The 17,025-nt window shown below is 51.7% G+C and overlaps 2 protein-coding genes across 7 annotated transcripts in view; one reads left to right on the top strand and one right to left on the bottom strand.

Moving 5' to 3' along the window:
• Window positions 1-1,025: 1,025 nt before the first annotated feature.
• Window positions 1,026-13,448, top strand: Lgals9 (galectin 9). 3 transcript variants are annotated; one of them, XM_003469568.5, is made up of 10 exons: window positions 1,026-1,194; window positions 4,790-4,881; window positions 5,551-5,752; window positions 6,547-6,657; window positions 7,487-7,567; window positions 8,516-8,551; window positions 9,771-9,812; window positions 10,256-10,344; window positions 10,476-10,638; window positions 12,747-13,448. In XM_003469568.5, exons 1-10 carry the CDS (start codon window positions 1,156-1,158, stop codon window positions 12,891-12,893), a joined length of 1,002 nt encoding a protein of 333 aa, XP_003469616.2. In that variant the 5' UTR covers window positions 1,026-1,155; the 3' UTR covers window positions 12,894-13,448. The 3 variants fall into 3 exon arrangements, with proteins under 3 accessions (XP_003469616.2, XP_005003642.1, XP_063107258.1); XM_005003585.4 differs by lacking the exon at window positions 7,487-7,567; XM_063251188.1 differs by lacking the exons at window positions 7,487-7,567; window positions 8,516-8,551.
• Window positions 13,449-14,684: 1,236 nt separating this feature from the next.
• Window positions 14,685-17,025, bottom strand: part of Nos2 (nitric oxide synthase 2) — a 35,662-nt gene continuing 33,321 nt past the window's right edge. For all 4 annotated transcript variants that reach the window (XM_063249517.1, NM_001172984.1, XM_013151991.3 and 1 more), the window contains 2 exon segments: window positions 16,380-16,574; window positions 14,685-15,089 (listed from right to left, as the gene is read on the bottom strand). In XM_063249517.1, the coding sequence (XP_063105587.1) occupies window positions 14,991-15,089; window positions 16,380-16,574 (294 nt within the window). In that variant the 3' untranslated portion in view covers window positions 14,685-14,990.

Genomic DNA, 17,025 nt, shown 5'->3' with positions numbered 1-17,025 from the left:
ACTATTTGAAGTCTGTGAAGAGTAATACCAAGACACCAGTACCTGGCCACAGCCTTTCTGCTGCATCAGTTATGAGGAAGGTCCAAAGGTGGAAGGGCAGGGAAGGATGCAAGTGGCAGTGCAGGTCCATCTTGAGGCTTGGTGCCCTCTGATCATCTACATTAACTACATTCCTTAGCACCTCTGTACTGGGAACCAGGTTTGCAATACCATATCTTCTATTATCTCAAGATAATAGCAATACTTAACAGCTCCCAGTAGCTTGCTGATCTGGCCTCCCCCTCAATCACTGCAGGGACCTGACTGACCTCAGGTAACCTTATTGTCTGAGGTCTATCCTGCTCTTTCTGTGAAAGAGAATGGTTTTCCTTCCCTTTGTGCTAAAGTCAACTAAAGTCTATTTCTAATGTTGTTTCCCATTACCTCCCTGGAGAATGGTTCCCACAACTTCTCTCCCCACGCTGAAGCCCAGGAAAAAGGGAAGAGATAAATTCATGGAGCGAGGATTGTAAGTTCCTGGAGAACATTCTACTCCAGAATAAAAATCTCCAGTTTAGTATGCTTCTTGCAAAACTGTTCTCCCTATGTGATCAGGTTTTGGAATGAGGAATAGATATACTAAAAGGAAGAAACACTTTCTGGAGAGCCAAAGTCTTGTCAAGTCATCCAAGCTGTGTGACCTTGGCCATCTCCCTTGTGCTCTCTGGGACCCATTTTTCTGTGTATAGGAGGGTGGAAGCAGCCCTCCCCGCGCTGTCCCTGCCTAGGCTGGGCACCCTGCACTGGGGCATGGACAGTGCTTAGGAAGCCCAGCACACACTCTGGGCAGTGCAGTCTACAGCCTCACTGCCATCTCACTTTGCATCTTCATGGACCCAATAGGATTCGGTCTCTAGCTGCTACAAAGGGGAAAAACGAAGAGAAAGATCACAGAGCTGGGTATGCTCATTTCCGGTTCCCCGATCACCACCCACAGTCTTCACCTCAATTCTTTTATATATTCCTCTCTCCCCAGGTCCACTTCCTTCCCCCTGGCTCCTCCTTGTTGAATAGCTGCCAAATTGATTTAGTTTCAGTTTCCTGGAAAAACCCAGCTCTGTGCAGAGAGAGTTCAGTTCGATTAAAGGCAGCAGTGGCCACAGAAGCTGTGGCAAGATGGCTTTCTCTTATCATCAACCACCCTACATAAGTCCGGTGAGTTCGGAGCTGGCCTGACTTGCACTGGCAGCTCAGCCAGGGGAAACTGCTGTGGGCCTCTGAGGAAACAATTGGGTGGCAGGGGCTGGTGGGGATACGGGGAGCCCAAAGAGAGCCCAGAGAGGGTTGGAAACGTCAGAGGCGCTCATCTGAACGCAGCTTTTGTTTCATGGTAGTCACCTCCATGAAAACCTCCTGGATGGAGACATGTTAATCACTGCAGTTTGCATGTCTGACATTCGTTAACTGCGCTGGCTCTGGGTGCCTGCTCCATCCTCAGTGTGTGTGCCGGGGGGGGCTTTTGTATGACGAGGACATGAGTAAGCAGTCTTTGGGAAGAAAAGAACCCACATGCATAGCATTTGTGGCCTTTTCCCTGGAGATAGCCTCCAGGGTTCAGCCATTCACTAGTTGATAGGCTGTAGGCAGGTTACCTTCCCTTCTTTGGGCGTCAGTTTCCACATCTATAAGACGGGCATAATCCTTGAGCCTATCCCGGAAGCCAGGCTAGGGATCCCATGAGGTAGCATATCTAGCATGTCTGAATAGTATCTGGCACGCTGTCTGTGCTCTGGGAATGTTGAGCATTATGAGGAATTGGGAGGCAGCAAAGAAGGTCTCTGAGGAGGTATGTATGCTCTGAAGGGTGAGTTGGAGTTCATGAGGCAAAGGTGTGCCCTGGCTGTCTGCAGAGATGCTGTCTCCAAAATGAGGCTGGGAGCAGGGCTCTCCCTGCAGAGGAAGGTGCAAAGGCCTTGCTGGGTGACCCACTGGTCTTGGGTAGCCAGAGTCACACAATCTCCCAAATGTCACCTGGGCTGGAGGTCTTTGACTGAAGAAATGCTGAGGAATTACACCCACAAAGAGTGCCTGGCTTCGGCACATGGCTTCCACTGCTACCTGGGTAGGCCAGAAATAAGAGTGTCCTGTACAGTATCATGAGGCAGCCTTGTGGGATTGAAAGCACGACTTCAGGGATTCAAATGCCAGCTCTGTCCCTGAGCAGCTGTGTGGCTTTGGGCAAGTTATGAGCCTTTCTATGGTTCCGTTTCCTCTTCTGAAAAAGTGGCTGTGACAATGGCAAAAATTGTTATTAGGATAAAGGTGATAGATAACACGGGCATAAAAGGTTGTCCACCATCAGGGCTTCAGAACCTTCAGGGTGGCAGGGCCCTTTGACTAAAAGCCATGCACTGTGGGCACCTTGGCCAGCCAGGCTGAGGTCCCCACCACCAGTGCCTGGATGAGGTGCCCTCCAGTGACTCTGGCTCAGCAGAAGTCTTCTGCACTCTGGCCTGAAGGTTCAGTTCGGCTTACTGAACCGCCAGACAGGAAGGGAAGAAAAATGACCCACCCTCGAGGCACACTCATGAGCAGGGAACAAGATCTGAGCCAGTGAGGAGTTGGTTCGTGCTGATAAAAATAGCTGCAGTACTGAGCTCCAGCCAGGGGCTTTCTTGAGTACTCTCGGGGAAATGTTATTGTGTCACTGACCAGAGGAGACTGGGATGTGTCCAACATCAGAACTGCTAGCACAGAGAGCTGTCACAGGAGCCAATTCCTGTGGGACCATAACCAGGACAAACTGAGATCCCTCACTGGCCTGCACACCCCCAAATGTGTCGCAGCCTTTCAGCGAGGCTTCAAACAGTAAGTCTGTTATCTTATAGTTCTGAAGATCAGAAGTCTCAAATCCAAGTATTCAAAGGTTGAGTGCAGCTCAGTGGTAAAGCAGACGCCTAGAAGTCCCTGGATTTGATCCTTTACACGATTAGGAAAATAGAAGATGTCAAAAAATCCCTTTCCTTGCCTTTCTACCTTCTTGAAGATCCTGCAAGTCCTGGTTCCTATCTCCTCCCTCGTCCCTAAATCCAGCAGGCTCTTGGGGCTGGGTGTGCAGCTCATGACAGAATGCCTGCTTGGCGTGGGCCAGGCCCAGGACGTGATCCTCAACCACAAAAAAAAAAACAATAAGAAATTTTAAAAGAGCAGCTTCTTCCATTTTCACACCTCCTACTTGTGACCCTGATCTTCTCACGCCTCCTAACAAAGGTCATTGAGAGTACACAGGATGCGGCTGGGCCTCAGTGTGGTGGTGACTCATTTCCTCAGCTCCAAACCATTAACCACACCAGCAAAGATCCTTGCACCATTGACACACTCACAGTTTCAGAGAGGAGAATGAACTGTTCCAGCCACGGGTAGGCATGTCATTCAGCCTCCAGCCTGGTACTCACAGGCCACCACTATTTCAGGTTCTGATTAATTCCTCTACAGAGAGTTAATCTGTAAGTGAGCAGGTGCATGTGTCCAGCCTCTTCCACCAATTTTTTTTACACAAATAGCCTTACACCATCTCAATATCCTGTGTGCCTTTTTCCTCTCTCGCTTTTCTGCTAGACTGAGGACAGACGCCAGGATCTCACACGTGCCAGGCAAGTGCTCTCCCAAGCCACACTCCAACCTAGTTGCTTTGCCTTTAAAGGCTACCCTGCCTCTTTTGTATAGAAATAGAAGAATTTATTATGTTAGCTTTTCCCGATTGGTGGACTTTTAGACTTTTTGCTTTTGATCGGAGATTAACCTATCCAATCCCAGCCCCTTGATCTGTCCTCATGCATTCTTCCTCGATCCCCAGATTTCTTCAGCAATGCTGTCTCTGCACCTACAGCACTAACCCCATGGCACCCTGCTTTCCGTTCTTACACTCAATGCATGTGTGCATCAGGAAAGGCTGCAGGCCGCCCACCAGTGTGTGTGTTAGAAGCGTGGCCTCTTGTGACAGCACAAAAGGTTCTGATGAGCATTTTATAATTGCCCACTGCTCCCTGGTGTGTCTTACCTGGCCATCTCACCAAAAATGTCACCTGCCTGGCTCCCAGAGCCATTTTTCCATTTATTATTTCTTCGGTGTGGTACTGGGAATCAAACACATTAGACAAGTGCTCTACCACAGAGCTACAATCCCCAGCCCAGCATTTAATTTGTGCAGCAAACCACCCAAAGGGCATGTGAGAGAAGACATAAACAACCCCAAGCAAAGTGTCAAAATCGCCTAGGAGACACAATTGGACTTTAATGCTAGTTGCAGAGGCTCCCTGTTTAAAAGGCATTGCAGAGGTTAAGCTTTGGAGCTGGGGAAGTGATCAGTTTGGAAATTTTGCTTAGAAAGAACAAGACCAGGAAGGGATGCAGGCAGCAGAGAGGTGTCTATTATGTGCCAGCCTCTTCCACAAACTTTTTGTCAATTATTGAACAAGCCCGTTTAGCAGGGAGGCTATCCCTACCTCAGAGGTGAGAAAACTGGAGCAAAAAGACAGTAGGCAAGCTTTCCCGAGCCCCTGGTCCAGAGCCGAGGTGGGATTCCAACTCAGCTGGCCTGACTTTAAAGCAGTGCCCACCCAGTGTAACCCATTTGATGACACCTTCAAGAAGGCCCAGAAAGAGACCTACAAGAGAGGCCGCAGATGGGGTCCAGGATGGAGAGAGATACTACCTGTGGGGGGCCTGAGGGAAGGATCCAGAACTGGGACACAGGAGCAGGAACAGGCAAATGCCAACCAACTGACATTCCCACATCCTCTCCCTGAAGGCCGTTCCTTTTTCTGGGATGATCCAAGGAGGTCTCCACGAGGGACTTCAGATCACTGTCCAGGGGACCATTCTTCACTCCACAATAAACAGGTATAAACATGGCACCGATTTTCCCCCAGACTCATCCATTAGTAACCACCGAGCCAAGCCAACCCCCGTTCCCAGCCTGCTCACAATCTGAGGAGGAAAAGCAGGTATTTCAGAGGCCTCGCAGTGCGACAGGGCTGAACTTTGCACACTATGAGAGTTGCCTGGTAACACGGTTGACCTTTGCCAACTACTACACAGAGTTGCCTGGCGAGCTAATATTTATTTTTGCTTCTCCCTGCAGGCAGACACTGTCATTGTAGGTAGACTGTCGCCCGTTTCACATGATTTTATGTTTATTCTTTTATTTTCCCACTGAGCAGGTAGAGGCTGGCTTGCAATCTTTTTGACCTCTAATGAGCGCTCCCATGGCGCTGATGGCTGTCTCTCCTGAGGGCAGACTTCACAGCGTCCATCTTCAAATTCAATCTGCTTCTTGTGGCTGTGCTAGCACTTTTTCCAACCTATTTTTTGCTTACGTTTTTAGAAAATCTCACTAGAGGGAGCAAAATACAGTCAGTGCACAAAAATACATTAGGTCCAAGTTAGGTGGACACTAAGGATGCCAAGAAGCAAGTTGCCACCACGCAGGTTTTGTGCAAGGTAGACACCCCCATTCCGCCACTGGTGACAGTGCTCGCTGCTGAAGTCATCTGATTTCCCTCTGCTTAGGTTCTCTGTGAACTTCCAAATCGGCTTCAATGACGACGACATTGTCTTCCACTTCAACCCCCGGTTTGAAAATGGGGGGTATGTCGTTTGCAACACAAAGCAGAGAGGAAAGTGGGGGCCAGAGGAGAGGAAGATTGAGATGCCTTTCCAGAAGGGCAAAGCCTTTGAGCTCTGCTTCCTGGTGCAGAGATCGGAGTTCAAGGTGAGCAGGGACAACCCTTCTCGTGCCCTCTCCAAGCCACCTCCAGCCTTATTGGGCTTGGTGAAAGGTCTTTAAATAGGCACATTCATTGAGATCAGGCCAAAGCCACACCACTGCACAGGCAATAAGACTGTTGCTTGGTAAGTGTGTCACTCGTGGCCAGGTAGCCTCTTTACACACTTTCACTAGCATACAACTATTCCCACTGCTTCTTTTGTTGTGCATATAAGAACTAGAGGCGTGATGATGTTGCTTTTGGCCCTTGTATCTCTTTAAAGTTGAGGTTATTTCCATTCCTGTGTGTAGCCATCCCTCCGCTGGGGATTCCTGGTAACATTTAGTCTCTGGAAAACTTATTCTAGTCCTTCCCAGGTTCTACTAAGAGCATGGTTTTATAAACCACTGCAGACTACCTTTGCAGGCAGGGTAGTGTCTCCAGGCTTGGGGACCATGAGGGTGAGTGTGTCCATGTCTAGCCTTACGTGTGTGACATGGTGTTTCCCGTGCACTCCGTGTGAAACAAACAGTCCCCCTTCTCTGCTCTCTGTGAGCACTTTATCCGTATTGAAATCTTATCCAGGTGAGCTATGATTTGCAAGACAGACCCCCTGAAATGAGCAAACAGCCCTAAGAGCTAAAAGCCAACACCTGGGGCCAAGTAGAGATTTGGATTGGGTGCATGGTGATCCACACACCCGCCCAGTGCGAGGTGTGGACACCAAGTCCTCAGCAAGCAGTAAGGTATGCTCCTGCCCTGCCCGGGGCTCCTCCCCAACGGCACTCCCCTTTGGCAGGTGATGGTGAACAAGTCAGTCTTCGTGCAGTATGTACACCGAATGCCTTTCCATCTTGCGGACACCATCTCTGTCATCGGCCCTGTGCAGCTGTTCAACATCAGCTTTCAGGTCAGGCTGAACATCTGTCACCCACGTTGTCCCAGAGGCTGGGATGCGGGGCCCAGCCTGCCAGTGCGTAGGCCCTGTAGGGTGGGCCCAAAGGTTCCAGCCAATCTCTTCCCTGGTGTTGGGGATACTCTGGTTCTTCTGGCCTGGTGATTGACCGCCCTCCTGTCATTTTGTTCCTCCCCCAGAACATTTGCTTTGGTCCTGGTCTCCTTAGTCACTACTCTCTGGCACTCTCTTTTTCTACCCTTAGTTAAAGATCAGGTGATTCCAGAAAGAACCCAAACTTGGGATCCAAATGAAATTCAGTTCAAATTCCCAAATCTGCCATTCCCACCATGTGTGGGATCCTCAAGGAACAACTTCACCTTCCCAGCCTTGATTTTCTCATCTGCAGAATGGGCACCACCATGACCAGTGGGTCGTGTGGTTCCACCTTACAGTGTGCATCAGATGACACAACATAGTCCCCAGGGCCCACCCCAGGGCTTGTTGAACCTACTTTCTGTCTTACAATTTTTAAATCCAAAAGGTGTGGCGATGTTATGAGAGAAATAGGATGAATAGGGCTACTGGGCCTATCATAGACTCTCAGCAAACACAAGTGCCTCTCCCTTTGGGGATCCTCCCTTCTCAATCCTCTCCTGCAGGGGTGGGGAGGGAGGAACCCTGCCACCCCGCCTTTACTAACTGGGCCTAACCCCTCCACAGGCTATTCAGCACGCACCCCACCTATTGCTGTCCACCCCACCCCCACTTACTCCTGCCCAGCACTGCCCTCTGCTCCTCCTGGGCTCCACTCTTCCATTACCCCAACGCTTTGTTTTAACAGAACGTCCAGCCTGCCTGCGCTGTGCCACAGTTCTCCTGGCCTGTCTACTTCTCGCAGAAATCCAGGGGCCACAGGCCGAGAGTGAGTTTAACACGGGGCCCGGAGGCTGAGCCTTTAGCAGGAAGAACAGAGGGACGAGAGTCTGGTCCAGGCAGCAAGCCCGTCATCCTAATATGCAAGGTGTCCCTGTCTGCACCCACCAGGCCTCCAGAAGCTGAGGTCCTGAAGACCACCCCCGACCCCTCCAACCCCTTCCTGTTTCCTAGTGCATCAGTGTCCCCCCTCCCTGGAACCACCACTTTGGCCACTGTGCCACCTCACCGAGACTCCTCGCCGGGCCACCCATGGTCCACTTCCTCCTACCCCCATGCAGTCACCTTCCTGGAAACACATTGCCTCGTATCATCTCCCTGCTCAAAAATCTTTAGAGCCCCAGTAAAGCTCCATCTCCCCTGTGAGACGTGCCAAAGTGGTTCCCAGGCTCCTCGAAACTCACTGCCAGGCCTCACTGCACCCAGCAAAGCTCACGCAGACTTGCCGCTCGCTCTAGGCCCTCTCGGGCCACCACGCTTTGCCACCCTTTGCCCACCTTGCCCCCGATGGACCTCTAACCACACTGCACTCCTCCGCTCAGTGCTACCCCTCTGGGGATCGTTCCTGCCTAGGAGATTCCTCCACATCAGAAGCCACTTGAGCCCTGTGCTTGGCACCCCGCAAGGCCTCTGGCCTTTAGGAAATGCTGGTCTTCACCTGGTGGGTGGGATGGGTCTCTGGCAGTAGTGCTCTCGCCTCTGAGGGCTCAGAAAGGAAAGATGGTCTGAGAAATCAGAATTGTCCCATCTCCTAACCCTTAAGGGGCTCACAACAGGGGTGCCCTAGGCTTAGGAAAGGTTGCTGGGAGAAGGAAACAGACAAACGTGTCTAGGGAGACATTTCTAACCACAAGAGCCCCACCTGAGCTCAGCAGTGTCACCTTTGTGTGGCAAAGGCCAGCAAACAATTCATCATGTTGATTCTCACTGCTTTCAGCATCAGCACATCCAACCTACCTACTCAGGCCCGCTGGTAAGTGTCTTGCTGTTATCTCTGGTTTTCCTTGCAGATTCTCCTGTGGGTTAACATATTCAGGACAGGGCGTAATCCCTATGTCTTATTGCCGAGTGATCACCCATGACCGTCCCAGTGGGGGGTACAAACCACCCGATGGAACAGCCATGCACACAGAGGCAGAACCTCAGGGCCCTCGGTGGGGGGCGCTGTAGCAAGAGCTCCCAGAGTGCCTGACCCTGTGATGGTGGGAGCAGGGGCTGCAGGTGTGTTTGGCTGGTTGGCCCCAGGGACACAGGAAACCACCTAAATGGTTCAAACCACATGACAAGGAAGCCACACGGTCTCCTTTCCAGCCTTTGAAGATGGGGCTGCAGGGAAAGAAATTTCCTAGAAATTCCTAGAAAATGGACTTGAGGCCACAGATACTGCCCTCTTTCTTCCCTAGAACCCTAGCCTTTCCCTGCCTCACCCACCACCCAAAACACCTCTGCCTATCCCAATCCTACTGGGAACTTGTCAGGCTCAGGCAAGCAAATTGCCTGGCCAGTGATTGTAATTCAAGATTGTCTAGACGTACGTGCGTATGGCGCCCTCTGGTGACAGGTGGTGGTCTTCGCGCTGGTTGAGAAGTTGTAAAACTACTTCCAGACTAAACCCACCACATAGGGTGCCCCAGGACAGGTGTTTTCTGTACGTTTGAAAATTCTGCTCCCCTCACAAGCCCGTGTCTTCCTTCTTCAACATGAAAAGAATTCCCTCGAACCCCATAGTTGGAAGAAAGTGGCTTAGCGATTCTACTCAGGAGAGGTGCAGCTAGAGCTCTCCTTGGGACAGCAGAGATTCTAGAACAGTCGTCAAAGAGGCAAGTCCCCTACGGAGCAGCCCAGAAAATGGTCCTGTTGCCATGAGGGGAGCACAGTGGCCTCAGCTTCCGGATATGGGGATTCCAGCCCCACATCCTGAGGATGGGCCCCTGTGGCGTCACTCAGTGCATATGGGGAGGTTGCAGTGAGCAGGGACTGCCTGAAGGGGCTGAGAGGCAGGTGATGGGATCTGAGAATGCAGGAAGATCCGGGAAGGCCGATGGCACAACCCTGGGGAGCTATGTAACCCCAGGGCTGGGCCCCTCAATCTTAGCCTCAGACTGGAGCGTTCCCTCCAGAATGTGAGGGTACCCAGGTGTGCACATGTCCACATATGTCCCCAGTTTTAATTTTGTGGTCTTTCTCCTCAGAATTATGGAATACCACCTGCAATGTACTCCAGCCAAAATTATGTAAGTGGTGTGTGGTGATGACCAGAGATCTCATTTTCTATGACAGAGGAGGTAAATGACAGCTGGGCTGATCTTCTGACTTGCATGATTAAAAAGAGTCCTTTGTCGGCTGAAATCTAAAAATATTCAGGTAAATTAGGAGAGCGTTGAAAGGAGCTTTCAACCTGAAAATGGTCCCTCAAGCGTGAACCAGTCATACGGACTTCACTTGTCACCCCAGAATGCTTTAGTGTCTGGCCCAAGTTCCTTCCATGAGAGTGAAACCACCTGCTTTGGGAACACTGGGAGGTTTTCCTTTGGTGTTTAACCAAACTTCTGGAAGTCATACTACTCTTAGGAATGGTTTCAGATTTGCCTGATGTCCAAATCCATAACAATTGTTACGGAACTTTGCCACTGCAGTGGTGCTCTCACTGGCTAACCTGTCCCCATCCTCCCAACAGCCGATTCCTTACTTCACCTCCATCCCAGGTGGGCTGCACCCATTCAAGGTCATCACTGTGTCAGGCGTTGTCCTGCCCAATGCTAGGAGGTAAGACAGGGTCTCCAGGGCTCTCAGGGAGGAGAGAGCCACGCCCTGGCTCCAGGCAGACTGGAAATGGGAGGAGAGGCCGAGGCTGGATTCCCGAGACAGAGAGAATCTATTTGATGTTCTCACCCCAGGTTTCACATCAACTTGCGCTGTGGGAGTGACATTGCCTTCCACCTGAACCCTCGTTTTGATGAAAACACTGTGGTCCGAAACACTCAGATCAAAGGCACCTGGGGGTCAGAGGAGCGAAGCCTGCCCTTCCAAATGCCCTTCAGACAAGGCCAGAGCTTCTTGGTAAGATGCTGCAGCCCAGAGCTTGTGGAGCTCACTGGGAGCAAGCATAGAAGGGGTGAGGAATTCTGGGGGTACCTTGAATAGGGTAGGGCCTGTTATAGGAGAGCTTAGCCCCAAAGAATGGAGAATGTGCAACAAACTATAACATTTTATGATTACTATCCCCACCATCTGCATTCTATAGATGAGTGTTAGCATCTGCATTCTATAGATGAGCAAAAAAAAAAATCACAGGATAAGTTATTTGCCAGGGATCACTTAGTCCATGTCTGCCACATCATACCCAAGAATGAGGTGCCCGTCATGTATTTGCTTGTTCACCCAGCAGTCATTTATCAGCTCTTCAATTAGGCCTATGTGGTACAGGAAGTGCCCTGTCCTAGTTACTTTTTGCTTCTTGCTGGGACAAATTACCCAATACCCAAAGTTAAAGGAGGAAAGGTTTATTTCGCTCACAGTTTATAGAAGTTTCAGCCCACCAGCTGACTCCAAGGTAAGATGGTGTTGGAGAGATGCAACCATTCCTGGCAATGAAAAATACCAAAAGTAACAAGAGCAAAAGGGGAGGAGCCAGCCTCTCTTCCTCCCTTACATCATATGCAGGCTACCCACCTGGGGGCTGATGTGGCACTGATGTCCCCAATCCCAGCACTAGAAAATAAACCAATCACAAATGCTAGATTCAGCCACCTCCAAAAAACTACCCTCCCCATAACCACATGAGGCTTTGAGGGCACATTCAGACACAAACCAAAACATTCCCCGTGTGCAGGGATGCAGCTAGGAAGCAGAGAGAGCAGTCTAAGTGGGGAGGAGCAGGGAGATCAAGGTGTGGCACAGATAAGAACAGGTGCTGAGCAAAAGGCAAACAGTGCTGCAGGTGGAGGACCTCCCACTTGAGGGCAGATGCGCAGAGGAGGGAGCGGCCTGTGCAGAGCTGCACTGCAAGGTGCAGAATGTGGGTGAGAGGTGTGAGGTGGGGCTGCAGCCTGACCTGCACACAAGCAGGTCTTCTCCACCATAACTGCACATTAGATCCCCATAGGACTGACAGAACATAAGTGAAGCTTGATGCTGTGGCACATGCTGGTAATTCTAGAACTCTGGGAAGCTGAATCAGGAGGATGACACATTTGAACCCAGCCTAGGCAATTTAGCAACTTAATAAAATGCTGCCCTAAAGTGGAATATTAAAAAATGGAAGGAGTTTGGGGATAAGAGGAGAGGGAAGGAGAGGGGAGAAAAGGGGAAGGAGAAAGAGAAGGGAGGAGAAAGAAGGGGAGCAGAGGGGAGGAGAGGGAAGGGGAGGAGGAAAAGGAAAAGAGAGGGCAGGAGGAAGGGAAAGGAAGAAAGAGGAACATCAGCAGTGATGCCTAGGTCCCCCAGCCATGGAGACTGTCAGCCTGGGCATCCGCAGGAAATGACTGCTCTGCAGGCAGTGAAAGGAGCTTGGATTTCACTGCAGTGCGAAGCCACTGGGCTGGAGGTTGGGAAGCAGAATCTTTGATTTATAGGTAGCTTTGTGACCCTGAGGATGTGACTCAACTACTCTTGGTGTCTGTTTCTTCGTCCACAAACGAAGCTAAGCATCCCGTGATCTCAGAGTTGCGGGAATAGGCCGAGGTAGTCTCTGGGCAGAGTGAGCCGGAGTGTGATGGGAGTGGGACCACTGCCCTTTGTTCCCTGACTGCCCCCTGGAGAGGGTCCTGGGCTGCAAAGTACGAATCAGGAGGCGGCTGCTGCTGCTGCTGCTGCTGCAGAATCCAGGCGTGGACAGGGCAGACACAGATGCCATGGGCCAGCACTGCTGCCCCTGGTGGTCTGGGGAGGCAGTTGGTCTCTGGGAGGGGTCAGGTGAAGGTGAGGGCAGGGAAGGCTTGCAGAGGAAGCCTGAGGACCTGGGAGTTACATAAGGGACAGATGCAGGCTGGGAGCAGCACTGTGGGCAGGGAACTGCCCGGGCGTGTTTAGGGAGCAGCAGGTCTTTCAGTGTGGGTGAGGGGCTGGTTGGGGGAGAAGAGGGAGGTAGGGAAGGAGGGGCCCTGAGCCTGCTGTGAGGGCTGAGGATTTTGTACTAAGAGAGCAAATGGCAAGGCCTTTCTGCACAGGTGGCAATCATATGCGAAGGCCACCACTACAGGGTGACCTTGGACGGCCAACACCTGCTGGAATACGCCCACCGCCTGAAGGACCTGAGAGCCATCAATAACCTGGAAGTGGCTGGTGACATCCAGCTGACCTATGTGCAGACCTAGGCGAGCCACACCGGCTGACAGAGGGCTGAGTGTGCTACCGTCTGTGTCTCCTCCTCCTCCTCCACTTCCTTCAGGCCCCAACTTCCTGAGCCCCACCATCCCAGCAGAGGGCACCCCAGGCGTGCCCTGCAGGAGAACCACCGGGTCTACACTTCCCAGCAGAAAAGAGGGGTCCTGAGCCTTCTGAACTCCTGACCCAGCTCTCAGCCACTTTCCCATTCTCTGTGTAGTCCCTGAGGACACAAGTCCCTGCAGGGACAAGGTGACTTCCACTATACTTCCCTTCCTCTGTCCTTTATCTTGTGTCCCCGGTTATGCACCCTGCTGTAACTCTACCTGCTGTGGGGCGGCTACTTTGGGGACATACTGTGGGCTTCCACCAAACTGAGCAGAACTTTCTCAGCAGGGGGATCTTCTCTTTCCTGCCACCCTTAAAATAGTTAAGAAGAGAAATACTGTTGGCCCGCACTCGTGGCATGGCTGCCTTATTAGTGTCCATGACATTTAGAAGTCTCTGGAATTAAAGGTCCCTGCTAAAGGGTACTGGTTCCCTTAGGGCTGGAGTTCCTGATATCCACACCTGTTCCCTGCAGATCCCCCACAAAGCCCATGAGGGCACTGGGGAAGGAAGCTGGGGCTCAGACTTCCCAAACAGGGGTCTCTAATAAGTACCTTGGTGGCTGGGGCAATCTAGGAAATACCTTCACCCTGCTGAGACAGGAGAAACCGGGACAATCTGTGGGGTCATGACAGAGCCAGGAAGCCGATGACCTTGTGCCCTCGTGGGAGGGGAGGCAGGTGGGGTGCCTGGCTTGAGGAGTTGGGTGTGCAAGAGCTAAGTGCCTGGGGACCAAGGATCTGCCAGCACCAGAGAGCCCAGAGCTAGGTGTCCACCTTCTATTTCTAGCAAGAGCTTGGTCCCTCGGAAGCCAGGGTGGGTCTCGGAGTGTGGTCCTCATTGGGCAGCAGGGTCACCAGGGAACTGATGAGCATAGCAGAATGTCAGGCTCCACCTCAAACGCAATGAGAGAGTGCGTGTGTGCGTGCGTGGGTGGCCCTGGTCTGCTGTTTGCAGTCTTGCCTACGCTGCTCAAACTCCTTGCTTCTGGTGGTCAGGGTTCAGAGCTCTTTTGGGAATGACCGGAAGTTGGCAAGCCCTCTCCCTTGTGCTCTCATCTGAGTCGCTGCTGCCAGAAGTGAAAGGAGGAAGCAGGGAGAGAGCCCCGGAAAGGGGGAGGGGGGCAAAGCTGGGGCGGATCTGGGTCAAACAGCCACTGCCCCCATCTGAGTCTCTTCAGCTGTTCTGAGCAGGAGAGACAGCTCTGTCTCGCAGCAGCCCTGCAGAAGAGCCCCAGGATCAGGCAGACAGGGATGGTGCCAAGTGCCCTGGCCTGACCTCCTCCTCCTCCTACAGGAGGCCAGGCCTACTCTTTCCAGGTGCCAAATACTGCCAGCCAAAGGAAACACAGCAGCAGAGAGCATTCTTTGTATGACCAGGTGGATAGCAAGACCTTCACGAGAGAGCTGGCACCAGGAGCAGCCTAACCCTGGCCACACCCTGCACAAGGGGCAGCCAGTGTGAGGAGCAGCTCCTGCCCCTCCTCTGCCCCCCAACCCCTGCCTCACGGTCTTTAGAGATGCACAAAACTTCCTTTGCTCGGAGTCAGGCCAGAGAAGAACTCAGCCACTCTGGCATGATCCTTCATGGGGAACCTGTGTCCTAGAGGGACATTCCCAACCATTCTCTACACATTGGAGGTATTCTCCCTGCAAAACAGCCATGCACACACATTTGAGGTGGTTAAAATAAAATTAGTTTCATATAAATATTTCCTTCAAGACATCATACAAGGAAGGCTCAAGTGGCCCTTGGAAGCAGAGTTTTTTAAATACAGAGGCATAAATACTGTACACATGGCGGCTAAATACAAAGCGTGTCGCTTAGCGCCCCCCGGTGGTCACTTCAAGTGCTGCCACCAGAAGAAGGTTTCATCTTCCAAGACCCATTGGCCAGGCCGGACCTTGCAAATTCATCCCCAAGGGACCTGGAAAGGTAGGCTTCAGGCACGAGGTGACTCTGAAAGTCTCTAGGGGTCCTCAGAGCTTGTTGTCGCCGGGGGGCCGCTCTGCCCGGTCCTTCTTCACCCCATGGGGAAAGACAGCACCAAAGATATCTTCGTGATAGCGCTTCTGGCTCTGTAAGGAGAAAAAGAGGTCAAGGGTCAACTGTGCAGTCAGCAGATTCAGGCTGGGACAAGGCTCTGGGGCTGCTGCAGCTGCTGCATTACAGAGACTTCCTGAGCCCTCTGCGTACCCCACAGTCATGCTGAGATTGTGCCCGAGTTGGTTGCAAGACCAACCCTGTGAGTCCTGTGATCGAACCCAGTGCCTTACACTGAAATGGATTCTCAGCCCTTTTAATTCTTCATTTCAAGACGGGGTCTTTTTTGTTGCCCAGGATGGCCTGGAATTTACAATCTGCCACCATAGCCTCTGCAATTCAAGTGTCCTTCTCCTCTACATGGCTTCCAGAATGAAGTCACAATACACAGGACTGTGTTAAAGACCCTGAGAAGTCTTCTAGTAAAGCAGTGTGTTGCTTTTAACTGAGCATTTTCCAAACTCTCTGACCTTAGAACGTTTTTGAGGCCAAATATCTATGAATATCCTGAACACATTTTGGAAAATGCCTGGGATCTCCTTGCTATTCTCTATTCATGCCAGACTAACACCTACCTCCAGGCCTTTGTACATGCTGCTCCCTACAGAACAGCCCAGAACAACCAGCAAAGAGCCTTCTCCTCATCTCTTTCAGGTATTTTTTCAGATGTCACCTTCCAGTGACAACTTCCCTGGCTGCCTTATTAAAACACTACCCCTTAGCTCTCCTTCCCTACTCAATCCTTCTCTGAAGCACTACATATTTTACATGTTTTATTTGTCAATCCCTCTAAAACATAAGCTCCAACCAGACAGGAATTTTTGCCTGCTCAGTTTAATGCCCCATGCCCTCCACACAGCATAGGGCAGGATTCAATAGCTACACTGAACATAAGATTGAGTCACAGGGAGAGTGCAGAAGAGACAAGCATAGACCTTGGAATCAGAGGACAGAGTACAAGGCTCTTGCACTCACTACTGTGGGCTCCAGGGCTCCTCTCTCCTGAACACTTGGGGCCGGCAATGGTGCCTTCCTCATAGACCCCTCAGAAGGCAGAAAGAAATGCCACATGGAAATCATTGGCCAGCACCTGGCCCAGCCGAGGCCCTCGACAGATGCTACAACTGTTGCCATCCATGAAGTGGGCATCTTTCTCCTGAGGTGATTTGATTTCTCGAAGCCAGCTGGTCATCAGCCCATCCAGCCACCCCAGATTCTTGAGCGTCCAGAAGCATTCCAGGACTCTCCTGGTGCTGACCCCCTGGTCCTGGCTCTGTGGCCTGTGCCCTGATATGCACCCCTGACCCACACATGGGCTACCATACCTTGAGCTGGAAGAAGTAATCCTCAACCTGCTCCTCGTTCAAGTTCAGCTTGGCAGCTAGCAGCTGCTTCAACGTGCAGGCCACGTCCTGGGCCATGAGCACATTCCCACAGACGTAGAGGTGGCCCGGCTCCTCGTGGAGCACACGGAGCACCTCCCCGGCCAGCTGCTGCCGCAGGATGTCTTGGACATACGCCTGAAATCAAAGGAGATGGTGGCTCCAGGCCTTGGCTGCTGGGAATGAAGCTCACAGCCATGGGAGAGTGAGATGGGATGGGATGGTAATGATGGGAATGTGAGGAGGGGGCGCCAAGGGCCACAGAGTGAGCAGCCTCCCAGACAGGACCTTGGTTCACGAACAATGCGACTACTGGCCTTTACCCAGGCCAGGGGGTGCCCGGATTTTCTCTGAATTCATACTTCAAAGAGGCATCCCTCAAACCAGTTCCCACCCCGAGAGCACCAACACCTGCCCATGTACCCCAGAAAAGGGACCTTCCAGTGCAGGGTCCATAGATCCCAGTCATGATTCAGTGCAAGGGGATGGGTTCCCAGGTTCCCGTTACACAGAACATTCCCAAGACAATCCAGAAGCCTGCTCTTACTCTAAATAAGATGTTCAGTGGCCTCAGTATGGGGCTGGAAAG

Source organism: Cavia porcellus, unplaced genomic scaffold (genome assembly GCF_034190915.1).
Source record: "Cavia porcellus strain 051 isolate PalLab524CR breed Dunkin Hartley unplaced genomic scaffold, mCavPor4.1 scaffold_6, whole genome shotgun sequence".
In the NCBI taxonomy this organism is placed as follows: Eukaryota; Metazoa; Chordata; class Mammalia; order Rodentia; family Caviidae; genus Cavia; species Cavia porcellus.
Note: the sequence above shows the minus strand (reverse complement) of the source record. Positions and strands in the feature narration are given on the sequence as shown.

Excerpts from the sequence above, each read along its gene's own strand:
- Lgals9 (XM_003469568.5), top strand. The coding sequence starts at position 1,156 with ATGGCTTTCTCTTATCATCAACCACCCTACATAAGTCCG. Across the intron at positions 6,658-7,486 it reads TGTTCAACATCAGCTTTCAG|AACGTCCAGCCTGCCTGCGC; the intron begins GTCAGGCTGAAC and ends TTGTTTTAACAG. Across the intron at positions 10,345-10,475 it reads GTCCTGCCCAATGCTAGGAG|GTTTCACATCAACTTGCGCT; the intron begins GTAAGACAGGGT and ends TTCTCACCCCAG.